General features: G+C 65.1%; 1 protein-coding gene across 2 annotated transcripts in view; it reads right to left on the bottom strand.

The window, feature by feature from the left end:
• Positions 1-42: 42 nt before the first annotated feature.
• Positions 43-24,845, bottom strand: part of PC (pyruvate carboxylase) — a 32,763-nt gene continuing 7,960 nt past the window's right edge. The window contains exons 7-21 of one of the 2 annotated variants that reach the window (XM_059872340.1): positions 24,562-24,713; positions 22,945-23,063; positions 20,775-20,937; positions 19,137-19,319; positions 17,785-17,929; positions 17,394-17,484; positions 16,457-16,678; positions 14,694-14,850; positions 13,030-13,270; positions 10,843-11,092; positions 9,013-9,257; positions 7,789-7,968; positions 6,149-6,397; positions 2,007-2,147; positions 43-1,164 (exon numbers count right to left, since the gene is read on the bottom strand). In XM_059872340.1, coding sequence (XP_059728323.1) covers positions 758-1,164; positions 2,007-2,147; positions 6,149-6,397; positions 7,789-7,968; positions 9,013-9,257; positions 10,843-11,092; positions 13,030-13,270; positions 14,694-14,850; positions 16,457-16,678; positions 17,394-17,484; positions 17,785-17,929; positions 19,137-19,319; positions 20,775-20,937; positions 22,945-23,063; positions 24,562-24,713 — 2,945 coding nt within the window. In that variant the 3' untranslated portion in view covers positions 43-757. Of the gene's footprint in view, positions 1,165-2,006; positions 2,148-6,148; positions 6,398-7,788; positions 7,969-9,012; positions 9,258-10,842; positions 11,093-13,029; positions 13,271-14,693; positions 14,851-16,456; positions 16,691-17,393; positions 17,485-17,784; positions 17,930-19,136; positions 19,320-20,774; positions 20,938-22,944; positions 23,064-24,561; positions 24,714-24,845 lie in introns of both variants that reach the window. The other variant, XM_059872341.1, reaches the window with a different exon arrangement.

Below are 24,845 nucleotides of genomic sequence, written 5' to 3'. Positions count from 1 at the left end.
CCCACCCCGGGGGTCTCGGCAGCCCCTCCCCCACACCACAGGTGCCGTTAGTCCAGTTTTTATTGCCCGGGACCCCCCAAAATGGGGGAGTGGGGGAGGGGGTGATGGGGGAGGGGCGGCCCCTCCCTCTCCAGTTCCGCAGGGAGGGGGGGAGGGGCGGCCCCTCCCCCCCACAAAGTCCAGTTCAATTCCCCCCTTTGGTCACAGGCTCCGCCCCCTCCCCTCCCCCACCCCCGGGGGCGTTTGGCAAAAGCGGGGGGATGGGGGGGGGATGGGGGAGGGGCGGCCACACCCACCCGACCCCTCCCCTCCCCCTCCCCAAATCCTCCAGATCCCCCTAAGGCAGCTTGGCAGGGATGGGGGGAGGGTGGGGACCCCCCCAAGGGGACCCCAAAAATGGAGGGGAGACCCCCAAAAATGGGGGGGGAGGGCGGCTCAAAATGGGGGGGGGGACACAACAAAATCGGGGGAAATGAAGCCCCTCCCCCAAAAAGGGGGTGACCCCCTCCCCAAACTCTGCCCAACCCCCCCCCAAGAAGTTTCAGCCCCCAAATTTGGGGTGAAATGCCCAAAAAAATGGGTGGGGGGGGCACCCCCCCTGAAATGGATCGTACCACCCTAAAAAAGGGACCCCCCCCCCCCCCCAATTAGGGTCGTCCCCCCCCCAAAATTGAGGAGCTCCCCCAAAGCGGGACCCCCCCTTCACAGGGCACCTCTTAATTAAGACGTGGCCCCCACCCCAATTAAGACACGCCCCCTAATTAAGGCCTTGTTGTACCGCCCAGCGCCCACCAGGGGGCGCCACCCACGGGGAGGGGGCTCTTAAAGGGGCCGCGCCCCATTTCCGCGAGGTCGTTTCCGGGGGAGTTTTGGGGTAACCTGGGGGGGTTTTTTGGGGGGGAAACCCCCCGAAATCTACTCGATGACGGCGATGAGGTCCTCGCCCTCGAGGCTGAGCCCGGGGCGCACGTGGATCTTGGTGACTTTGCCCCCCACGGGCGCCGTCACCACGGTCTCCATCTTCATGGCGCTGAGCACGCACAGCGGGTCCCCCTTGGCCACCGTCGTCCCCTCCTTGACCCGGACCTCGACCACCTCCCCCGGCATCGGGGCCCCCACCTGGCCCTTGGCCCCCTTCTCGGCCTTGGGGTGCACGTGCATCTCCTGGGGGGAGGGGGAAACGGGGGGGTCAGAGGTCACCTGGGTGTCCCTAAAGTCACCCCAAAGTCACCCCCGAGCTCCTCACCTCGGGCAGAACCTCCTGGAGTCCCCCCAAAGTCACCCCGGTGTCCCCTCAAAGTCCCTCAGAGCCCCCTAGAGCTGCTCAGAGCCCTCCAAAGCACCCCCCAAAAACTCCCCCAGAGCCCTGGAAAAAATACAGATCCCCCCAAAATCTCTCAGACCCCCCCAGAATCCCCTCAGATCCCCCCAGAATCCCCTCAGAACTCCCCCAAAATCCCTCAGACCCCCCCAGAATCCCCTCAGACCCCCCCAAATCCCTCCCAAATCCCCCTGAACTCCCCAAAATCGCCCCCAAAATCCCCCCAAATCCCCCCGAACTCCCCCAAATCCCTCCCAAATCTCCCCCAAATCCCCCCAAATCTCCCCAAATTCCCCCCAAACCCCCTCAAATCCCCCTGAACTCCCCCAAACCCCCTCAAATCCCCCTGAACTCCTCCAAATCCCTCCCAAATCTCCCCAAAATCCCCCCAAATCTCCCCAAAATCCCCCCAAATCTCCCCAAAATCCCCCCAAATCTCCCCAAATTCCCCCCAAACCCCCTCAAATCCCCCTGAACTCCCCCAAACCCCCCCAAATCCCCCTGAACTCCCCCAAATCCCCCCAAATTTCCCCAAAATCCTCCCAAATCCCCCCATGAACTCCCCCAAATCCCTCCCAAGTCCCCCCAGACCCCCTCAAATCCCCCTGAACTCCTCCCAAATCCCCCCAAATCCCCCCCAATCTCCCCCCCAGGCCCCCCAGTCCCCCCGCAGCCCCCAGCCCACCTTGAGGGCCTGCGTGTCCCGGACCAGGATGGATCTCAGCTGCCCGTTGAGCTCGAAGAAAACCTCGCGCTGCCCGGCCGCGTTCAGGTCCCCGAGCGCCAGCGCCTTGATGTGCAGCGTCTTGCCCCGCTCCAGCTCCACCTGTGAGCAAAGTGAGAGTAAAGTCAGAGTAAATCGGGTGTAAGGGCCTTGATGTGCAGCGTCTTGCCCCGCTCCAGCTCCACCTGCGAGTAAAGTCAGAGTAAAGTCAGAGTAAATCGGGTGTAAGGGCCTTGATGTGCAGCGTCTTGCCCCGCTCCAGCTCCACCTGCGAGCAAACCACGAGTAAAGTGAGAGTAAAGTGAGAGTAAATCGGGTGTAAGGGCCTTGATGTGCAGCGTCTTGCCCCGCTCCAGCTCCACCTGCGAGCAAACCACGAGTAAAGTGAGAGTAAAGTGAGAGTAAATGGGGTGTAAGGGCCTTGATGTGCAGCGTCTTGCCCCGCTCCAGCTCCACCTGTGAGCAAACCACGAGTAAAGTGAGAGTAAATCATGTGTAAGGGCCTTGATGTGCAGCGTCTTGCCCCGCTCCAGCTCCACCTGCGAGTAAAGTCAGAGTAAAGTCAGAGTAAATCGGGTGTAAGGGCCTTGATGTGCAGCGTCTTGCCCCGCTCCAGCTCCACCTGCGAGCAAACCACGAGTAAAGTGAGAGTAAAGTGAGAGTAAATGGGGTGTAAGGGCCTTGATGTGCAGCGTCTTGCCCCGCTCCAGCTCCACCTGCGAGCAAACCACGAGTAAAGTGAGAGTAAATGGGGTGTAAGGGCCTTGATGTGCAGCGTCTTGCCCCGCTCCAGCTCCACCTGTGAGCAAAGTGAGAGTAAAGTCAGAGTAAATCGGGTGTAAGGGCCCTGATGTGCAGCGTCTTGCCCCGCTCCAGCTCCACCTGTGAGCAAAGTGAGAGTAAAGTGAGAGTAAATCGGGTGTAAGGGCCCTGATGTGCAGCGTCTTGCCCCGCTCCAGCTCCACCTGCGAGCAAACCACGAGTAAAGTCAGAGTAAATCATGTGTAAGGGCCTTGATGTGCAGCGTCTTGCCCCGCTCCAGCTCCACCTGTGAGCAAACCATGAGTAAAGTCAGAGTAAATGGGGTGTAAGGGCCCTGATGTGCAGCGTCTTGCCCCGCTCCAGCTCCACCTGTGAGCAAAGTGAGAGTAAAGTGAGAGTAAATCGGGTGTAAGGGCCCTGATGTGCAGCGTCTTGCCCCGCTCCAGCTCCACCTGCGAGCAAACCACGAGTAAAGTGAGAGTAAATCATGTGTAAGGGCCTTGATGTGCAGCGTCTTGCCCCGCTCCAGCTCCACCTGCGAGTAAACCACGAGTAAAGTCAGAGTAAATCATGTGTAAGGGCCTTGATGTGCAGCGTCTTGCCCCGCTCCAGCTCCACCTGCGAGTAAAGTCAGAGTAAAGTCAGAGTAAATCGGGTGTAAGGGCCTTGATGTGCAGCGTCTTGCCCCGCTCCAGCTCCACCTGCGAGCAAAGTGAGAGTAAATCGGGTGTAAGGGCCTTGATGTGCAGCGTCTTGCCCCGCTCCAGCTCCACCTGCGAGTAAAGTGAGAGTAAATCGGGTGTAAGGGCCCTGATGTGCAGCGTCTTGCCCCGCTCCAGCTCCACCTGTGAGCAAACCACGAGTAAAGTGAGAGTAAATCGGGTGTAAGGGCCTTGATGTGCAGCGTCTTGCCCCGCTCCAGCTCCACCTGTGAGCAAAGTGAGAGTAAAGTCAGAGTAAATGGGGTGTAAGGGCCTTGATGTGCAGCGTCTTGCCCCGCTCCAGCTCCACCTGCGAGCAAACCACGAGTAAAGTGAGAGTAAAGTGAGAGTAAATGGGGTGTAAGGGCCTTGATGTGCAGCGTCTTGCCCCGCTCCAGCTCCACCTGTGAGCAAACCACGAGTAAAGTGAGAGTAAATCATGTGTAAGGGCCTTGATGTGCAGCGTCTTGCCCCGCTCCAGCTCCACCTGCGAGTAAAGTCAGAGTAAAGTCAGAGTAAATCGGGTGTAAGGGCCTTGATGTGCAGCGTCTTGCCCCGCTCCAGCTCCACCTGCGAGCAAACCACGAGTAAAGTGAGAGTAAAGTGAGAGTAAATGGGGTGTAAGGGCCTTGATGTGCAGCGTCTTGCCCCGCTCCAGCTCCACCTGCGAGCAAACCACGAGTAAAGTGAGAGTAAATGGGGTGTAAGGGCCTTGATGTGCAGCGTCTTGCCCCGCTCCAGCTCCACCTGTGAGCAAAGTGAGAGTAAAGTCAGAGTAAATCGGGTGTAAGGGCCCTGATGTGCAGCGTCTTGCCCCGCTCCAGCTCCACCTGTGAGCAAAGTGAGAGTAAAGTGAGAGTAAATCGGGTGTAAGGGCCCTGATGTGCAGCGTCTTGCCCCGCTCCAGCTCCACCTGCGAGCAAACCACGAGTAAAGTCAGAGTAAATCATGTGTAAGGGCCTTGATGTGCAGCGTCTTGCCCCGCTCCAGCTCCACCTGTGAGCAAACCATGAGTAAAGTCAGAGTAAATGGGGTGTAAGGGCCCTGATGTGCAGCGTCTTGCCCCGCTCCAGCTCCACCTGTGAGCAAAGTGAGAGTAAAGTGAGAGTAAATCGGGTGTAAGGGCCCTGATGTGCAGCGTCTTGCCCCGCTCCAGCTCCACCTGCGAGCAAACCACGAGTAAAGTGAGAGTAAATCATGTGTAAGGGCCTTGATGTGCAGCGTCTTGCCCCGCTCCAGCTCCACCTGCGAGTAAACCACGAGTAAAGTCAGAGTAAATCATGTGTAAGGGCCTTGATGTGCAGCGTCTTGCCCCGCTCCAGCTCCACCTGCGAGTAAAGTCAGAGTAAAGTCAGAGTAAATCGGGTGTAAGGGCCTTGATGTGCAGCGTCTTGCCCCGCTCCAGCTCCACCTGCGAGCAAAGTGAGAGTAAATCGGGTGTAAGGGCCTTGATGTGCAGCGTCTTGCCCCGCTCCAGCTCCACCTGCGAGTAAAGTGAGAGTAAATCGGGTGTAAGGGCCCTGATGTGCAGCGTCTTGCCCCGCTCCAGCTCCACCTGTGAGCAAACCACGAGTAAAGTGAGAGTAAATCGGGTGTAAGGGCCTTGATGTGCAGCGTCTTGCCCCGCTCCAGCTCCACCTGTGAGCAAAGTGAGAGTAAAGTCAGAGTAAATGGGGTGTAAGGGCCTTGATGTGCAGCGTCTTGCCCCGCTCCAGCTCCACCTGCGAGTAAAGTCAGAGTAAATGGGGTGTAAGGGCCTTGATGTGCAGCGTCTTGCCCCGCTCCAGCTCTACCTGCGAGCAAAGTGAGAGTAAAGTGAGAGTAAATCGGGTGTAAGGGCCTTGATGTGCAGCGTCTTGCCCCGCTCCAGCTCCACCTGCGAGTAAAGTCAGAGTAAATCGGGTGTAAGGGAGTAAATAATGTGTCACTGGTGTGTCACTGGTGTGTCACTGGTGTGTCACTGGTGTGTAAGGGATGTGCAGGGTCTTCCCTGGCTCCAGCTCCACCTGTGAGTAAACTGGGTGTAACTGGTGTGTAAGGGGGTCCAGGGCTGGGCAAGGAGTTCCAGGTGTGTGTGCAAGTCCCAGTTCCCTCCCAGTCCCCCCCCAATCCCCCCAGTCCCTCCCAGTCCCTCCCAGTCCCCTCCAGTCCCTCCCAGTCCCTCCCACTCCCCTCCCAGTTCCCCCCAGTTCCCTCCCAGTCGCTCCCAGTATAACCCAGTCCCTCCCAGTCCTTCCCAATCCCTCCCACTCCCCTCCCAGTTCCCCCCAGTTCCCTCCCAGTCGCTCCCAGTATAACCCAGTCCCTCCCAGTCCTTCCCAATCCCCCCCACTCCCCTCCCACTCCCCTCCCACTCCCCTCCCAGTCCCTCCCAGTCCCTCCCAGTCCCTCCCAGTCCCCCCCACTCCCACAGCCGCAGCCCCCAGCCCCACCTCGAACTCCTCGGCCCCCCCAGTCCCTCCCACTCCCCCCACTCCCCTCCCAGTCCCTCCCAGTCCCTCCCACTCCCCTCCCAGTCCCTCCCAGTCCCCCCACTCCCCCAGCCGCAGCCCCCAGCCCCACCTCGAACTCCTCGGCCCCCCCAGTCCCTCCCAGTCCCTCCCACTCCCCCCACTCCCCCGCCGCAGCCCCCAGCCCCACCTCGAACTCCTCGGCGATGGCGGGCCCCTCGAGGAAGAGGCGGGTGCCCAGGCAGGCCACGGGCCCGAAGGTGCTGCTGAAGGTGCGGAACTCCTCGAACACCTTGGGGTAGAGCGCGGCCGAGAGCAGCTCCTCGGGGCTGGGGGGGGCCCCGTGCCGCGCCCCCAGCTCCCGGCCCAGCGCCTCGAAGTCCAGGGGGGGCAGCGACGCCCCCGGGCGCCCCTCGACCCGCGGCAGCTCCTTCAGCACCTGCGGGCACCGGGGGGGTCGGTGGGGGCACCGCGGGGACGGGGGACAGGGGACAAGGAATGGGGACAGAGGGGACAGGGGGGGACAGGGGACAAGGAATGGGGACAGGGAATGGGGACAGGGGGGACAAGGAATGGGGACAGGGGAAAAGGAATGGGGAAAAGGAATGGGGACAGAGGGGACAAGGAATGGGGACAGGGGACAAGGAATGGGGACAGGGGAACAAGGAATGGGGACAGAGGGGACAGGGGACAAGGAATGGGGACAGGGGGGACAAGGAATGGGGACAGGGGACAAGGAATGGGGACAGGGGGGACAAGGAATGGGGACAAGGAATAACAGGGGACAAGGAATGGGGACATGGGACAGGGGACATGGCAGTGAGGTGGGGACAGGGGACAGGGGGCACCACGGGGACGGGGGGGGGGGACAGGGGACAGGGGAATGGGGACATGGGACAGGGGGCACCACAGGGATGGGGTGGGGATGAGAGACAGGGGAATGGGGACATGGGACAGGGGACATAATTGGAATGGGGTGGGGACAAGGGACGGGGACATGGCAATGGGGTGGGGGACACCATGGCAATGGGGTGGGGACATGGGACACCATGGGACAGGGGGGCATGGCAATGGGGTGGGGGCACCACCGGAATGGGGTGGCTGCCATGGCAACCATCATTAAAAGCTGTGCCAGGCTTGGGCGCCACGGCAACAACCGTCAGGAACTGTTGCTAGGGTTGGTTGCCATGGTAACTCTCATTGGGAGCCGTTGCCGGGGCTCGGTACCATGGTAACCGTTTCTAGGACCCGTTGCTAGGCCCGATTGCCATGGCAACCATGATCAGGAGCCAGTGTTAGGAGTGGGTGCCATGGCAACCAGTGATGGAGGTGGCAGTAGGGACTGCAGCATCCCGTTGCCATGACAACAGCCTCCGGTACCTCCTCCCAGCCCCTCCCAGTGCCATCCCAGCCCCTCCCAGTCCCTCCCAGCGCCATCCCAGTCCCTCCCAGCGCCTCCCAGTGCCTCCCAGTCCCTCCCAGTGCCATCCCAGTCCCTCCCAGTGCCATCCCAGTCCCTCCCAGTCCCTCCCAGTCCCTCCCAGTGCCATCCCAGTCCCTCCCAGTCCCTCCCAGCCCCTCCCAGTCCCTCCCAGTCCCATCCCAGTCCCTCCCAGTGCCATCCCAGCCCCTCCCAGTGCCATCCCAGCCCCTCCCAGTCCCTCCCAGTCCCTCCCAGCGCCATCCCAGCCCCTCCCAGTCCCTCCCAGTGCCATCCCAGCCCCTCCCAGTGCCATCCCAGTCCCTCCCAGTGCCATCCCAGCGCCATCCCAGCCCCTCCCAGCCCCTCCCAGTCCCTCCCAGTGCCTCCCAGCGCCCAGCAGGACCCACCCGGGAGCGGAAGGGCTCGGGGAAGCCCCCCGGGGGGACCCCGATGTGTCCCTGCAGGAACTCCACCACGCTCAGCGGGAAGGAGAGCTCGTCCGCCCGCGCCTCCACCTCCTCCCGGGACAGCCCGTTCTGCACCATGAACTGCGCCAGGTCCCCCACCACCTTCGAGGTCGGCGTCACCTGCAGGGTCACCTCGGGGTCACCTCGGGGTCACCTCGGGGTCATCTCACAGTCCACTCCTGGGTTAACTCATGGGGCTACCTGGGGTCACCTCGTGGTCAGCTCAGGGATCGGCTCTTGGGTCACCTTGGGGGTCACCACGTGACCGCTCTGGGTGGAACACCCACCCACGGAGACCACCCACTCCACAGAGCTGCTCCATGCCATGGAGACCCCCCACCCCATGGAGACCTTTGGTGGAGACCACCCACCCCATGGAGACCACCCACCCCATGGAGACCCCCCACCCCATGGAGACCTTTGGTGGAGACCCCCCACCCCATGGAGACCACCCACCCCATGGAGACCTTCTCTTGGAGACCACCCACCCCATGGAGACCACCCACCCCATGGAGACCTTTTGTGGAGACCCCCCACCCCATGGACACCTTCTCTTGGAGACCCCCCACCCCATGGAGACCTCTTGGAGACCCCCCACCCTATGGAGACCACCCACCCCATAGAGACCTTCTCTTGGAGACCCCCCACCCCATGGACACCTTCTCTTGGAGACCCCCCACCCCATGGAGACCTCTTGGAGACCCCCCACCCTATGGAGACCACCCACCCCATAGAGACCTTCTCTTGGAGACCCCCCACCCCATGGACACCTTCTCTTGGAGACCACCCACCCCATGGAGACCTTTTGTGGAGACCCCCCACCCCATGGAGACCTTTTGTGGAGACCCCCCACCCCATGGAGACCTCTTGGAGACCCCCCACCCCATGGATACCTTCTCTTGGAGACCCCCCACCCCATGGAGACCACCCACCCCATGGACACCTTCTCTTGGAGACCCCCCACCCCATGGAGACCTCTTGGAGACCCCCCACCCCATGGAGACCGCCCACCCCATGGACACCACCCACCCCATGGACACCTTCTCTTGGAGACCCCCCACCCCATGGAGACCCCCCACCCCATGGACACCACCCACCCCATGGACACCTTCTCTTGGAGACCCCCGCCCCCCAGACCCCCTGCAGCCCGCAGGACGCCCCCACCTTGATGAGGTCCCCGAGCAGCTTGTTGGCCTCGGTGTAGGCCTTCTTGACCTCCTTGAACTTGTGTCCCAGCCCCATGGCGTGGGCCTGGAAGTGCAGGTTGGTGTACTGCCCGCCCGGGATCTCGTTCTCGTAGACGTCGGCGTTGCCCGACTTCATGGTGGCCGTGCAGTCGAAGGCGGCGTAGAGGCCCCGCGCCGCCTCCCAGTACTCGCTGTACTCGAACACCCGCTCCAGCTCGATGCCTGGGGACAAGGGACAGCGCGGGGACACCGTGGGGACAGGGCAGGGACAGGGCAGGGACAGCCCGGGGTGTGGGGTGGGGGGTGTCGTGGATTCGGAATGGACTTGTGGCTGTGGTGGCACCTCCGGGACTGTGGTGGCACCCCAAACCCTTGGTGACATCTCAAACTCCTGGTGACATCTCAAACCCCTGGTGACAGCTCCAAACCCTTGGTGACACCCCCAAACCCTTGGTGACATCTCAAACCCCTGGTGACAGCTCCAAACCCTTGGTGACATCCCAAACCCTTGGTGGCACCCCAAACCCTTGGTGACACCCCAAACCCTTGGTGACATCCCAAACCCCTGGTGGCACCCCAAACCCCTGGTGACACCTCAAACCCTTGGTGACATCTCAAACCCTTGGTGACACCTCAAACCCTTGGTGACATCCCAAACCCCTGGTGACATCCCAAACCCTTGGTGACATCCCAAACCCTTGGTGACACCTCAAACCCCCGGTGACACCTCAAACCCTTGGTGACATCTCAAACCCTTGGTGACATCTCAAACCCTCATTGTCCTCTTCAATCCTTGGTGACACCTCAAACCCCTGGTGACACCTCAAACCCTTGGTGACACCTCAAACCTTTGGTGACACCTCAAACCCTTGGTGACATCTCAAACTCTCATTGTCCCCTAAAAACCCCTGGTGACACCTCAAACCCTTGGTGACATCTCAAACCCTCAATGTCCCCTTCAATCCTTGGTGACATCCCAAACCCTTGGTGACATCTCAAACTCTTGGTGACATCTCAAACCCTCGTTGTCCCCCCCAAACCCCTGGTGACATCCCAAACCCCTGGTGACATCTCCAAACCCTTGGTGACATCCCAAACCCTTGGTGACACCTCAAACCCTCGTTGTCCCCCCCAAACCCCTGGTGACATCCCAAACTCTCATTGTCCCCTTCAATCCTTGGTGACATCCCAAACCCTTGGTGACATCTCAAACCCTTGGTGACATCTCCAAACCCTTGGTGACACCTCCAAACCCTCGTTGTCCTCTTCAATCCTTGGTGACACCTCAAACTCTTGGTGACACCTCAAACTCTCTCTGTCCCTCCAAACCCCTGGTGACATCTCAAACCCTTGGTGACATCCCAAACCCTTGGTGACATCTCAAACCCCCAGTGACACCTCAAACCCTCATTGTCCCCCCCAAACTCCTGGTGACATCCCAAACTCTCATTGAACCCTTCAATCCTTGGCGACATCCCAAACCCTTGGTGACACCTCACACCCCTGGTGACATCCCAAAGCCTCTCTGTCCCTCCAAACCCTCGGTGACACCTCAAACCCTCGGTGACACCTCAAACCCTCCTTGTCCCCCCCAAACCCTTGGTGACACCTCAAACCCTTGGTGACATCCCAAACCCCCAGTGACATCCCAAAGCCTCTCTGTCCCCCCAAACCCCTAGTGACACCTCCAAACCCTTGGTGACACCTCAAACCCTCCCTGTCCCCCCCAAACCCTCGCTGACCCCCAAACCCTCCGTGTCCCTCCCACCCTGCTTATCACCCCCCCCCGGCTGTCCCCTGTCCCCACCTGTGTCCAGGGGCGTCCCTCGGGCGCAGGCCACCACGGCGCCCATGCTGGGCTGCGAGGTCATGCCGGACATGGCGTCCACGGCCACGTCCACCACGTCGGCGCCGGCCTGGGCGGCCGCCAGCATGGAGGCGACGCCGGCGCCGGCCGTGTCGTGGGTGTGCACGTGCAGGGGCACCTCGGGGTGCTGCTCCCGCAGGGCCCCCACCAGCAGCCGGGCGGCCGCGGGGGTCAGCAGCCCCGCCATGTCCTGGGGAGGGGGCGCGGGGGTCACCCGGGGGGCACGGGGACCCTCCGTGTCCCACCCCTCGTCCAGCCCAGCCTTGTCACCAGTAGTGGTCACCAGGGTTGGTGGCCCCATGGTGTTCTCAGGGGTCACCCTGGGGGTCAACCTGGGGGTCACCCTGGGGGGCTTGGGGACCCTCTGTGTCCAACCCCTCGTCCAGCCCAGCCTTGTCACCAGTAGTGGTCACTGGGGTTGGTGGCCCCATGGTGTTCTCAGGGGGCGCGGGGGTCACCCTGGGGGTCACCCTGGGGGTCACCCCGGGGTCACCCCGGGGTCACCCTGGGGGGCACGAGGACCCTCCGTGTGCCACCCCTCATCCAGCCCAGCCTTGTCACCAGTAGTGGTCACCGGGGTTGGTGGCCCCATGGTGTTCTCTGGGGGCGCAGGGGTCACCCCGGGGTCACCCTGGGGGGCACGGGGACCCTCTGTGTGCCACCCCTCGTCCAGCCCAGCCTTGTCACCAGTAGTGGTCACTGGGGTTGGTGGCCCCATGGTGTTCTCAGGGGGTGCGGGGGTCACCCTGGGGGTCACCCTGGGGGGCACGGGGACCCTCCGTGTGCCACCTCTCATCCAGCCCAGCCTTGTCACCAGTAGTGGTCACCAGGGTTGGTGGCCCCATGGTGTTCTGAGAGGTCATGGGGGTCACGGGGGGTCACCCTGGGGGTCACCCGGGGGGGCACCCGGGGGGGCACCGGGGACATTCCGTGTCCCACCCCTCGTCCAGCCCAGCCTTGTCACCAGTAGTGGCCACCGGGGTTGGTGGCCCCATGGTGTTCTGAGAGGTCATGGGGGTCACCCTGGGGGTCACCCTGGGGGTCACCCTGGGGGTCACCCTGGGGGGCACGGGGACCTTCCGTGTCCCACCCCTCGTCCAGCCCAGCCATGTCACCAGTAGTGGCCACCGGGGTTGGTGGCCCCATGGTGTTCTCAGGGGTCACGGGGGTCACCCTGGGGGTCACGCTGGGGGTCACCCTGGGGGGCACGGGGACATTCCGTGTGCCACCCCTCGTCCAGCCCAGCCTTGTCACCAGTAGTGGTCACTGGGGTTGGTGGCCCCATGGTGTTCTCAGGGGTCACCCCGGGGTCACCCCGGGGGGCACGGGGACCCTCCGTGTCCCACCCCTCATCCAGCCCAGCCTTGGGCAACAGGGGACCCCCAAATCCTCCCCAGCAACCCCAGGACCCCCACGTCCTCCCTTCCATCCCCAAATCCCCTTCCCGATCCCCCCAAATTCTCCTCAAATATCCTCAGGACTCCCCAGACCCTCCAAACTCCCTCCAGGACCCCCCAAAACCCCTAAATCCCTCCTAATTCCCCCCCAGGACCCACCTTGATGCAGAGCACGTGTGTCCCCGCGGCCACCAGCTCCCATCCCATTCCCAAAACCCCCCAGGACCCCCCAGGACTCCCCCAAATACCCCCAAACCCCCCCAAATCCCCCCAAATCCCCCCCAGAGCCCACCTTGATGCAGAGCACGTGTGTCCCCACTGCCACCAGCTCCCATCCCATTCCCCCAAACCCCCCCAAACCCCCTCAGGACCCCCCCAAAACCCCCCAGGACACCCCCAAACCCCCCTAATTCCCCCCCAAAGCCCACCTTGATGCAGAGCACGTGTGTCCCTGCTGCCACCAGCTCCCATCCCATTCCCCAAATCCCCCCAAACCCCCCCAGGACCCCCCCAAACCCCCCAAGTTCCCCCCCAGGACCCCCCCAGGACCCCCCAAACCCCCCCAAACTCCCCCAAACCCCCCCAATTCCCCCCCAGGACCCCCCAGAGCCCACCTTGATGCAGAGCACGTGTGTCCCCACTGCCACCAGCTCCCATCCCATTCCCCAAACCCCCCCAAACCCTCCCAAATCCCCCCCAAATCCCCCCCAGGACCCCCCCCAGAGCCCACCTTGATGCAGAGCACGTGTGTCCCCGCAGCCACCAGCTCCCTGGCCAGCCCCAGGTAGTAGTCCAGGCTGTACTTGGTGCGCGTGGGGTCGGCCACGTCGCCGGTGTAGGAGAGCGCGGCCTCCACCACGGCGCCGGCGCCGCCCGCGGCCTCCACGCCCAGCAGCAGGTTGGGCACGTAGTTGAGGGCGTCGAAGACGCGGAAGATGTCCATGCCGTTGGCCACGGCCACCTCGCAGAACCTGGGGACACCGCGGGGTCACGGGCGTGGCCTCAGCGAGGGTTTGGGGGCTGCGGTCGCTCGGGGTTGTGCTGTGCTGTCCTCAGTGTCCCCTTCTTGTGTCCACAGTGTCCCCACGTGGCTGGCTTGCTGTCCTCTGTTCTGTCGTGTCTCCTTGGCCCCTCTTGTCCCTTGTCCCACATCTCTCCGTGTCACCAGTGTCCCCAAGGTCCTCATGTTCCTCAGTGTCCTCTGTCTCCCCATCTCTCCATGTCCTCAACGTCCCCATGTCCCTCTCTGCTCCTCCATGTCCCATGTCCCCCATGTCCCCAGTGTCCCCATGTCCCCAATGTCCCCAGTGTCCTCTGTCCCCCCATGTCCCTCTCTGCCCCTCCATGTCCCATGTCCCCAACATCCCCAATGTCCCCAATGTCCCCCATGTCCCCAGTGTCCTCTGTCCCCCCGTGTCCCTCTCTGCCCCCCCATGTCCCCATGTCCCCAATGTCCCCAAGTCCCCAATGTCCCCAGTGTCTTCTGTCCCGCCATGTCCCTCTCTGCCCCTCCATGCTCCCATGTCCCCACATCCCCCAGGTCCCCCCATGTCCCCCACACCCCTCCATGTCCCCCATGTCCCCAATGTCCCCAACGTCCCCAGTGTCTTCTGTCCCCCCATGTCCCTCTCTGCCCCTCCATGCTCTCATGTCCCCACACCCCTCCATGCCCCCCATGTCCCCCACACCCCTCCATGTCCCCATGTCCCCTATGCCCCACAGTGTCCCCACATCCCTGTGATATCCCCATGATGTCCCCACGATGTCCCCATGGTGTCCCCATGTCCCCCCCGGTGTCCCCATGTCCCCCCCCCGGTGTCCCCATGTCCCCTGTGCCCTGCGGTGTCCTAATGTACTGGTGCACCATGGTGTGTCCCCCATGTCCCCTCAGTGTCCCCATGTCCCCGTGGTGTCCCCATGTCCCCCCGGTGTCCCCGGTACCGGTGCACCACGTTGTGTCCCTGTGTCCCCATGTCCCCAGTGTCCCCATGTCCCCCCTGGTGCCCCCATGTCCCCCTGGTGTCCCCATGTCCCCTCAGTGTCTCCCCCGGTGTCCCCGGTACCGGTGCACCACGTTGTGTCCCCTGTGTCCCCTCAGTGTCCCCATGTCCCTGTGGTGTCCCCATGTCCCCCCGGTGTCCCCCCGGTGTCCCCGGTACCGGTGCACCACGTTGTGTCCCTGTGTCCCCATGTCCCCTAGTGTCTCCCCGGTGTCCCCGGTACCGGTGCACCACGTTGTGTCCCCTGTGTCCCCTCAGTGTCCCCATGTCCCCTGGTGTCCCCATGTCCCCCCGGTGTCCCCATGTCCCCGGTACCGGTGCACCACGTTGTGTCCCTGTGTCCCCATGTCCCCTGGTGTCCCCATGTCCCCATGTCCCCCCATGTCCCCGGTACCGGTGCACCACGTTGTCGGGGTAGTTGGTGTAGCCCACGGCGTTGGCCCCGCGCAGCAGCATCTGGAAGGGGATGTTGGGCACCAGGCGCCGCAGCTCCCGCAGCCGCTCCCAGGGACACTCGTGCAGGAACCGCATGGCCACGTCGAAGGTGGCACCTGGGGACACGCCCGGCCTCAGACACGCCCCCGGGGCGGAGACACGCCCATCAAATGAAACCCACGCCCCTTCGTTCCCGCCCCGCCCTTACCCCATTGGCCACACCCCCCTGTTCCTCTGCAAGCCCCACCCACAGGGAAAGCCCCGCCCCAAAAGCCACACCCGAGCTCCACCCACTCAAGCCCCACCCCCCTGGGCCATTCCTCATCAGTCCCAGGTGGTCCCATGGAAACCCCTCCCATGAATGCCCCACCCCCTAAGCCACGCCCATTTAAGTCCCCCCACTGATAAGGCCCCTCCTCTTTAAGCCACACCCCATGAAGCCCCTCCCCTCACTGCCACACCCCATTAACTCTCACTGCCCCACCCAATTAAGCCCCTCCCCTCACTGCCCCACCCCATCAGGCTCCTCCCCTCACTACCACACCCTACGTTCCCTTTGATGCCCCGCCCCATTACGCTCTTCCCCTCACTGCCCCACCCCATTAGGCTCCTCCCCTTCACTGCCACACCTCAATAAGCCCCTCCCCTTGCTACCACACCCCATTAAGCCCCTCCCCTCACTGTCACACCCTATGAGTCCCCTCCCCCCCCAGCCACACCCCAATAACTCTCGCTGCCACGCCCCATTAGTCCCTTCCCCTTGTTGCCCCACCCCATTAAGACCCTCCCACAGTGCCCCACCCCATCAAGCCCCTAACCTCACTGCCACACCCATCAAGCCCCACCCCATTAAGCCCCTCCCCTCACTGCCCCACCCCATTTAGCCCCTCCCCTCACTGCCACACCCATCAAGCCACACCGCATTAAGCCCCTCCCCTCACTGCCCCACCCCATCAAGACCCTAACCTCACTGCCACACCCATCAAGCCCCACCCCATCAAGCCCCTCCCCTCACTGCCACACCCATCAAGCCCCACCCCATCAAGCCCTTCCCCTCACTGCCACACCCATCAAGCCACACCGCATTAAGCCCCTCCCCTCACTGCCCCACCCCATCAAGCCCCTCCCCTCACTGCCACACCCATCAAGCCCCACCCCATCAAGCCCTTCCCCTCACTGCCACACCCATCAAGCCCCACCCCATCAAGCCCCTCCCCTCACTGCCACACCCATCAAGCCCCACCCCATCAAGCCCTTCCCCTCACTGCCACACCCATCAAGCCCCACCCCATCAAGCCCCTCCCCTCACTGCCACACCCATCAAGCCCCACCCCATCAAGCCCTTCCCCTCACTGCCACACCCATCAAGCCCCACCCCATCAAGCCCCTCCCCTCACTGCCACACCCATCAAGCCCCACCCCATCAAGCCCTTCCCCTCACTGCCACACCCATCAAGCCCCACCCCATCAAGCCCCTCCCCTCACTGCCACACCCATCAAGCCCCACCCCATCAAACCCCTCCCCTCACTGCCACACCCCATCAAGCCCCACCCCATTAAGCCCCTCCCCTCACTGCCACACCCTCCGTTCCCTTTGCTGCCCCGCCCCATTAACTCTCCCTGCCCCGCCCCATTAACTCTCCCTGCCCCGCCCCATCAGGCCCCGGCCCCGCCCCATCGTGCCCCGCCCCATCGTGCCCCGCCCCATCGGGCCCCGCCCACCTCCCCAGGTCTCCATGCTGCAGAGCGGGCTGAGCGCGTGGGCCACGAAGGGCGCGACGCGGGCGAGGTCGCGGGTGCGGACGCGCGTGGCCAGCAGGGACTGGTGGGCGTCGCGGAAGGTGGTGTCGGTCAGCAGCAGCCCCCGGTGCCCCCGCAGCGCCCGCGCGAAGCCCCCGGGGCCCTCCCGCTGCAGCACCGCCCGCAGCCCCGCCGGGGGGGCACCTGGGGGCACAGAGGGGTCAGACAGGGGGCAGGGGGCACCTGGGGGGCAGAGAGGGGGGCACAGGGGGTAGGGAGGGGCAGGGGGCACCTGTGGGCACAGAGGGGTCAGACAGGGGGCACCTGGGGGCAGAGAGGGGGCAGAGAGGGGGCAGGGGGCACCTGGGGGACAGAGAGGGGGGCACAGGGGGCACCTGGGGGCACAGAGGGGTCAGAGAGGGGGCAGGGGGCACCTGGGGGCAGACAGGGGGGCACAGGGGGCAGGGAGGGGCAAGGGGCACCTGGGGGCAGAGAGGGGTCAGAGAGGGGGGCAGGGGGCACCTGGGGGCAGAGAGGGGTCAGACAGGGGGCAGGGGGCACCTGGGGGGCACAGAGGGTGTGGGAGGTCAGAGAGGGGGGCAGAGAGGGGCAGGGGGTCAGACAGGGGCACTGATGGGGCAGGGGGCACCTGGGGGGGCAGGGGTCACAGAGGGGGTACCTGGGGGGGCAGTGATGGGGCAGGGGGCACCTGGGGGCAGGGGGACAGAGGTCAGGGAGGGGTGGGGAGGGGCAGGGGGCAGTGTGGGGGGGTACAAGGTCAGGAAGGGGGTGACAGAAGGTGGCACTGGGGGGGTCAGGGGGTGGCACATGCCCAGGGCACATCAGACACAGGACAGACTGGGGACACTCTGGGGACACTCTGGGGACACGCTGGGGACACTCTGGGCCCCCCACTCACCCATGGGCACCGGGGGGGGGGGTGGGCTCCACCAGCGCCGCCTTGGCCTTCACCGGCAGGGGGGTGCTGGGCCCGTTCACCATCACGTGACCTGGGGGGGGACAGGTGTGACACAAGGACGTGACAACAACCCCGGCGACCCCCCCAAACCCCCCAAACCCTTCCCAGGAGAGGTTTTTTTGGGGGTTTCTCACACCTGGGCACACCTGGGCACACCTGGGCACACCTGGGCTGGGTTCTTCTGCTCCATGGGGGCCCAGGTGTGTCCACAGAACCCCCCAAAATCCCTCCCAGCCCCCCGAGAGACCCCCCTGGTGCCCCCCAGGAGCCCCCCAGGAGCCCCCAGGTGCCCCCAGGTGCCCCCAGGTGCCCCCAGGTGCCCGGGGCTGACCCAGGTAGTGCAGCAGTTTCTGGGCGCGGTTCTGGCCCGGCCGCAGGTGGAAGAGCTCGGGGTTCTCGTCGATGAACTGAGTGTCAGCAGCGCCCGCCAGGAACTGCGGGTGTGCCAGAACGTTCTGCAGGAACGGGATGTTGGTCTGCGGGGACAGGGGGGGGTCAGCGGGGGGGTCCCGGAGACCCCCGGGCCGGGGAGGGGCTGGGGGCCTTGGCAGCACCCCCAAACCGTGGGCTGGGGGCACCCAGAGACCCCCGGGGATGGGGAGGGGCTGGGGGCCTTGGCAGCACCCCCAAACCGTGGGCTGGGGGCACCCAGAGACCCCCGGGGATGGGGAGGGGCTGGGGGCCTTGGCAGCACCCCCAAACTGTGGGCTGGGGGCACCCAGAGACCCCCGGGGATGGGGAGGGGCTGGGGGCCCTGGCAGCACCCCCAAACTGTGGGCTGGGGGCACCCAGAGACCCCCGGGGATGGGGAGGGGCTGGGGGCCCTGGCAGCACCCCCAAACCATGGGCTGGGGGCACCCAGAGACCCCCGGGGATGGGGAGGGGCTGGGGGCCTTGGCAGCACCCCCAAACCGTGGGCTGGGGGCACCCAGAGACCCCCGGGGATGGGGAGGGGCTGGGGGCCCTGGCAGCACCCCCAAACTGTGGGCTGGGGGCACCCAGAGACCCCCGGGGATGGGGAGGGGCTGGGGGCCCTGGCAGCACCCCCAAACCGTGGGCTGGGGGCACCCAGAGACCCCCGGGCCGGGGAGGGGCTGGGGGCCTTGGCAGCACCCCCAAACTGTGGGCTGGGGGCACCCAGAGACCCCCGGGGATGGGGAGGGGCTGGGGGCCTTGGCAGCACCCCCAAACTGTGGGCTGGGGGCACCCAGAGACCCCCGGGGATGGGGAGGGGCTGGGGGCCTTGGCAGCACCCCCAAACCGTGGGCTGGGGGCACCCAGAGACCCCCGGGGATGGGGAGGGGCTGGGGGCACCCAGCCATATCAGAGCCCCCCCAAACCCACGTGAGGAAGGTCAAGACCCCCCCCCAAATCCTTGTGCAGGGCATGGGGGGGGTGGGTGGTCACCAATCCCCCCTCCAAATCCCCCAAACCCTCCCATGCACCACCTCAAGACCCCTCCCCAAACCCTTCACACCTCACGACCCCCCCAAGACCCCCAAACCCCTCCTGGATCACAGCAGGACCCCCCCTCAACCCCTCATACCCCCCAAGGACCCCCCCCAATCCCTCCCACACCCCCCAGCGTCACCCCGGGACCCCCCAAATCCCTTCCCGCACCGTTCCCCTCCCCCAAACCCCTCGTGCACCCCCCGAGCCCCCTCCCCAAGCCCCCAGACCCACCTTGACCCCCCGGATGCGGAACTCGGCCAGCGCCCGGCTCATCTTGGCCGCGGCCGCCGGCTGGTCCGGCCCGTGCGCCACCACCTTGACCAGCAGCGAGTCGTAGTGCGGCGAGATCAGAGCGCCCTGGAAGGCCGAGGCGCCGTCCAGGCGGATCCCCATCCCCTCCCCGGAGCGGAACACCTGCAGGGAGGGACCCCGAAACCCTAGAGACACCCCAAATCCCATGGGAACAGCCCAGATCCCATGGGAACAGCCCAGATCCCATGGGAACAGCCCAAAATCCCATGGGAACACCCCAAATCCTATAAACAACCCGAAACCCTAGAGACACCCCAAAATCCCATGGGAACAGCCCAAAATCCCATGGGAACAGCCCAAAATCCCATGGGAACAACCAAAATCCAATGGGAACAGCCCAAATCCTATAAACAACCCAAAACCCTAGAGACACCCCAAAATCCCATGGGAACAACCAAAATCCTATGGGAACACCCCAAATCCCATGGGAACAGCCCAAATCCCATGGGAACAACCCAAATCCTACAAACACACCGAGATCCCAAACACACCCCAAATCCTATAAACAACCCAAACCCTAGAGACACCCCAAAATCCAATGGGAACAGCCCAAAATCCAATGGGAACACCCCAAGATCCCATGGGAACACCCCAAAATCCTAGAGACACTCCAAAATCCCATGGGAACAGCCCAAATCCCATGGGAACAGCCCAAATCCCATGGGAACACCCCAAAATCCTAGAGACACTCCAAAATCCCATGGGAACAGCCCAAGATCCAATGGGAACACCCCAAGATCCCATGGGAACACCCCAAAATCCTAGAGACACTCCAAAATCCCATGGGAACAGCCCAAAATCCCATGGGAACAACCCAAAACCCTATAAACAACCCAAAACCCTATAAACAACCCAAAATCCATGGGTTGGGGTCCTGGAGCTGTCCCCATCCCAGTGCTGTCCCCATCCCGGTGTCCCGAGGGTCCTGGGGCTGTCCCCATCTCAAAGCTGTCCCCATCCCAGTGTCCTGGTGATCCCAGTGGTCCCAGTGCTGTCCCCATCCCGGTGCTGTCCCAGGGGTCCTGGGGGTCTCAGTGCTGTCCCCATCCCGGGGCTGTCCCGGTGCTGTCCCCGTCCTGGGGCTGTCCCCATCCTGGTGTCCCAGGGGTCCCGGAGCTGTCCCCATCCCAGTGCTGTCCCCATCCCGGTGCTGTCCCCATCCCGGGGCTGTCCCCATCCCAGTGCTGTCCCCATCCCAGTGCTGTCCCCATCCCGGTGCTGTCCCCATCCCGGGGCTGTCCCCATCCCGGGGCTGTCCCGGTGCTGTCCCCATCCTGGGGCTGTCCCCATCCCGGTGCTGTCCCGGAGCTGTCCCCATCCCGGGGCTGTCCCCATCCCGGTGCTGTCCCCATCCCGGTGCTGTCCCCATCCCGGGGCTGTCCCGGTGCTGTCCCCATCTCGGGGCTGTCCCCATCCCGGGGCTGCCCCGGTGCCGTCCCCATCTCGGGGCTGTCCCCATCCCGGGGCTGTCCCCATCCCGGTGCTGTCCCCATCCCGGGGCTGTTCCGGTGCTGTCCCCATCCCGGGGCTGCCCCGGGGGTCCCGGGGGTCCCGCACCTCGATGCGGCCGGTGTCGGGCTGGAAGCCGCGCGCGGGGTCCTCGGTGGTGACGCGGCACTGGATGGCGCAGCCGTTGACGCGGATCCGCTCCTGCTCCAGCCCCAGCTCGGGCAGGGAGCGCCCCGCGGCCACCTGCAGCTGCGCGTGCACCAGGTCCACGCTGGGGACACGGGGACACGGGGACAGCGAGGGGTTAGCGGGCACGGGGACAGCGCGGGGACAGCGGGGGGGACAGGGGGCACGGGGACAGCGGGGGGACATCGAGGGGTTAGGGGACATGGGGACACGGGGACAGCGAGGACAGCGAGGGGTTAGGGGGCACGGGGACAGCGGGGACAGCGAGGGGTTAGGGGGCACAGGGACAGTGGGGGACAGCAGGGGGACAGGGGGCACGGGGACAGCGGGGGGACAGGGGGCACGGGGACAGTGGGAGACAGCGAGGGGACAGGGGGCACGGGGACAGCGGGGGGACAGGGAGGGGACAGGGGGCACGGGGACAGTGGGGGACATCGAGGGGTTAGGGGGCACGGGGACAGTGGGGGACAGCGCGGGGACAGCGAGGGGTTAGGGGGCACGGGGACAGTGGGGGACAGCGAGGGGTTAGGGGACACAGGGACAGTGGGGGACAGTGGGGGGACAGGGGGCACAAGGACAGCGGGGGGACAGCGGGGGGACAGGGGGTTAGGGGGCATGGGGACACGGGGACAGCGAGGGGTTAGGGGGCGCGGGGACACTGGGGGACAGGGGGCACGGGGACAGTGGGGGACATCGAGGGGACAGCGAGGGGTTAGGGGGCACGGGGACAATGGGGGGGACAATGGGTTAGGGGGCACGGGGACACGGTGGGACAGTGGGGACACAGGGTTAGGGGGACACAGGGACAATGGGGGGGACATGCTGGGGACACGAGGGGGACACAGGGTTAGGGGACACAGGGACACGGGAACAGGGGTTACAGGGGACAATACGGGACCATTCTTTTGGTGTCCCCCCCACCATTTTGGGGTCCCCCCCGCCGTTTTTGGGGTCTCCCTGCCGTTTTGGGGTCCCCCTGCCATTTTTGGGGTCCCCCCGCCGTTTTTGGGGTCCCCCGGCCGTTTTTGGGGTCCCCCCGCCGGTTTTGGGGTCCCCCCGCCGTTTTCGGGGTCCCCCCGCCGTTTTGGGGTCCCCCCGCCCCCCGTTTTTGGGGTCCCCCCTGCCGTTTTCGGGGTCCCCCCGCCGTTTTTGGGGTCCCCCTGCCGGTTTTGGGGTCCCCCCGCCGTTTTTGGGGTCCCCCCGCCGTTTTTGGGGTCCCCCCTGCCGTTTTCGGGGTCCCCCCGCCGTTTTTGGGGTCCCCCCTGCCGTTTTTGGCGTCCCCCCGCCGTTTTTGGGGTCCCCCCGCCGTTTTTAGGGTCCCCCGGCCGTTTTTGGGGTCCCCCCGCCATTTTTGGGGTCCCCCTGCCGTTTTCGGGGTCCCCCCGCCGTTTTTGGGGTCCCCCCGCAGTTTTGGGGTCCCCCTGCCGTTTTTGGGGTCCTCCCGCCGTTTTGGGGTCCCCCTGCCATTTTTGGGGTCCCCCCCGCCGTTTCGGGGTCCCCCCGCCATTTTTGGGGTCGGGGTCCTCCCGCCGTTTTGGGGTCCCCCTGCCATTTTTGGGGTCCCCCCGCCGTTTTTGGGGTCCCCCCGCCGTTTTTGGGGTCTCCCTGCCATTTTTGGGGTCCCCCCGGCCGTTTTTGGAGTCCCCCCGCCGTTTTGGGTCCCCCCGCCGTTTTTGGGGTCCCCCCGCCGTTTTTGGGGTCCCCCCGCCGTTTTGGGTTATCCCCGGCCGTTTTTGGGGTCCCCCTGCCGGTTTTGGGGTCCCCCTGCCGTTTTTGGGGTCCCCCTGCCGTTTTGGGGTCCCCCCGCCGTTTTTGTGGTCCCCCCGCCATTTTTGGGGTCCCCCCGCCGTTTTTGGGGTCCCCCCCGCCGTTTTTTGGGGTCCCCCCCGCCGTTTTTGGGGTCCCCCTGCCGTTTCGGGGTCCCCCCCCGCCGTTTTTGGGGTCCCCCCGCCGTTTTTGGGGTCCCCCCTGCCGTTTTCGGGGTCCCCCCGCCGTTTTTGGGGTCCCCCTGCCGTTTTAGGGGTCCCCCTGCCATTTTTGGGGTCCCCCCGCCGTTTTTGGGGTCCCCCGCCGTTTTGGGGTCCCGGCTCACCCGGTGATCTCCTCGGTGACCGTGTGCTCCACCTGCAGCCGCGAGTTGACCTCGATGAAGAAGTACTCGCCGCTCTGGTCCACCAGGAACTCCACGGTGCCGGCGTTCTCGTAGCCCACCTGGGAGCCCCCAGCCGGCCTCAGGGGGGCTGAGGGCCCGCAGCTCCCGGCGTCCCCCCCAGCTCCTGGAGCCCCCCAAGGTCCTTCCCACACTGTCCTGGTTCCGGGATGTTCTCCTGATTCCCCAAGGTCCACCTGGGGCCCTCAATGCTCTCCCAGGAACCCCAAGGTTCTCCTTGACCCCGATTTTCTTCTGAGTCCTTCAATGTCCACCTGAGTCCCACCCAGTGTCCACCTGGGCCCTCCAACATCTACCTGGGCCCCTCAATGTCCACCTGGGTCCCCCGATGTCCTCCCAGGATCCCACCCTCACTTCTCCAGGGCGACCCCAGTGTCCCCAGGCTGTCCCCAGGCTGTCCCTGCTGTCCCCAGGCTGTCCCCGGGCTGTCCCTGCTGTCCCCAGGCTGTCCCCGGGCTGTCCCTGCTGTCCCTGGGCTGTCCCCGCTGTCCCCAGGCTGTCCCCGGGCTGTCCCCAGGGCTGTCCCTGTGTCTGTCCCCACTGTCCCCAGGGCTGTCCCCGGGCTGTCCCCAGGGCTGTCCCTGCTGTCCCCAGGCTGTCCCTGCTGTCCCTGGGCTGTCCCCCGCTGTCCCCAGTCTCCCCAGGGCTGCCCCCAGGGCTGTCCCCGGGCTGTCCCTACTGTCCCCACTGTCCCCAGGGCTGTCCGCGCTGTCCCCACTGTCCCCAGGGCTGTCCCCACTGTCCCCAGGGCTGTCCCTGCTGTCCCTGGGCTGTCCCCGCTGTCCCCAGGGCTGTCCCCACTGTCCCCAGGGCTGTCCCTGCTGTCCCCGGGCTGTCCCCACTGTCCCCACTCTCCCCAGGGCTGTCCCTGCTGTCCCTGGGCTGTCCCCGCTGCCCCCAGGCTGTCCCCAGGGCTGTCCCCGGGCTGTCCCCGCTGTCCCCAGGCTGTCCCTGCTGTCCCTGGGCTGTCCCCACTGTCCCCAGGGCTGTCCCCGGGCTGTCCCCGCTGTCCCCAGGCTGTCCCCAGGGCTGTCCCCGGGCTGTCCCTGCTGTCCCCGGGCTGTCCCCACTGTCCCCACTCTCCCCAGGGCTGTCCCTGCTGTCCCCGGGCTGTCCCCACTGTCCCCAGGGCTGTCCCCACTGTCCCCAGGGCTGTCCCTGCTGTCCCTGGGCTGTCCCCGCTGTCCCCAGGGCTGTCCCCACTGTCCCCAGGGCTGTCCCTGCTGTCCCCGGGCTGTCCCCACTGTCCCCACTCTCCCCAGGGCTGTCCCTGCTGTCCCTGGGCTGTCCCCGCTGCCCCCAGGCTGTCCCCAGGGCTGTCCCCGGGCTGTCCCCGCTGTCCCCAGGCTGTCCCTGCTGTCCCTGGGCTGTCCCCACTGTCCCCAGGGCTGTCCCCGGGCTGTCCCCGCTGTCCCCAGGCTGTCCCCAGGGCTGTCCCCGGGCTGTCCCCGCTGTCCCCGGGCTGTCCCCACTGTCCCCACTCTCCCCAGGGCTGTCCCTGCTGTCCCCGGGCTGTCCCCGCTGTCCCCAGGCTGTCACCTGCCGGGCCAGGCGCACGGCGTCGTCGGCCAGGCGGGCGCGGAGCTCCGGCGGCAGCCGCGCGGCCGGGGCGATCTCCACGACCTTCTGGTGCCGGCGCTGCACCGAGCAGTCGCGCTCGTACAGATGGACCACGTTCCCGTGGGAGTCACCTGGGGGGCCAGGGACCCCAAAAATTGACTAACAGACCCCAAAAATGGAACTGGGAACCCCAAAAGGGAACTGGGAACCCCAAAAAGGGAACTGGGAACCCCAAAAACGGAACTGGGAACGCCAAAAGGGAA

The sequence above is a fragment of the Haemorhous mexicanus genome, chromosome 35, assembly GCF_027477595.1.
Source record: "Haemorhous mexicanus isolate bHaeMex1 chromosome 35, bHaeMex1.pri, whole genome shotgun sequence".
NCBI lineage: Eukaryota > Metazoa > Chordata > Aves > Passeriformes > Fringillidae > Haemorhous > Haemorhous mexicanus.
The sequence above is the reverse complement of the archived record's forward strand: the minus strand, read 5'-3'. Positions and strand labels throughout refer to the sequence as shown.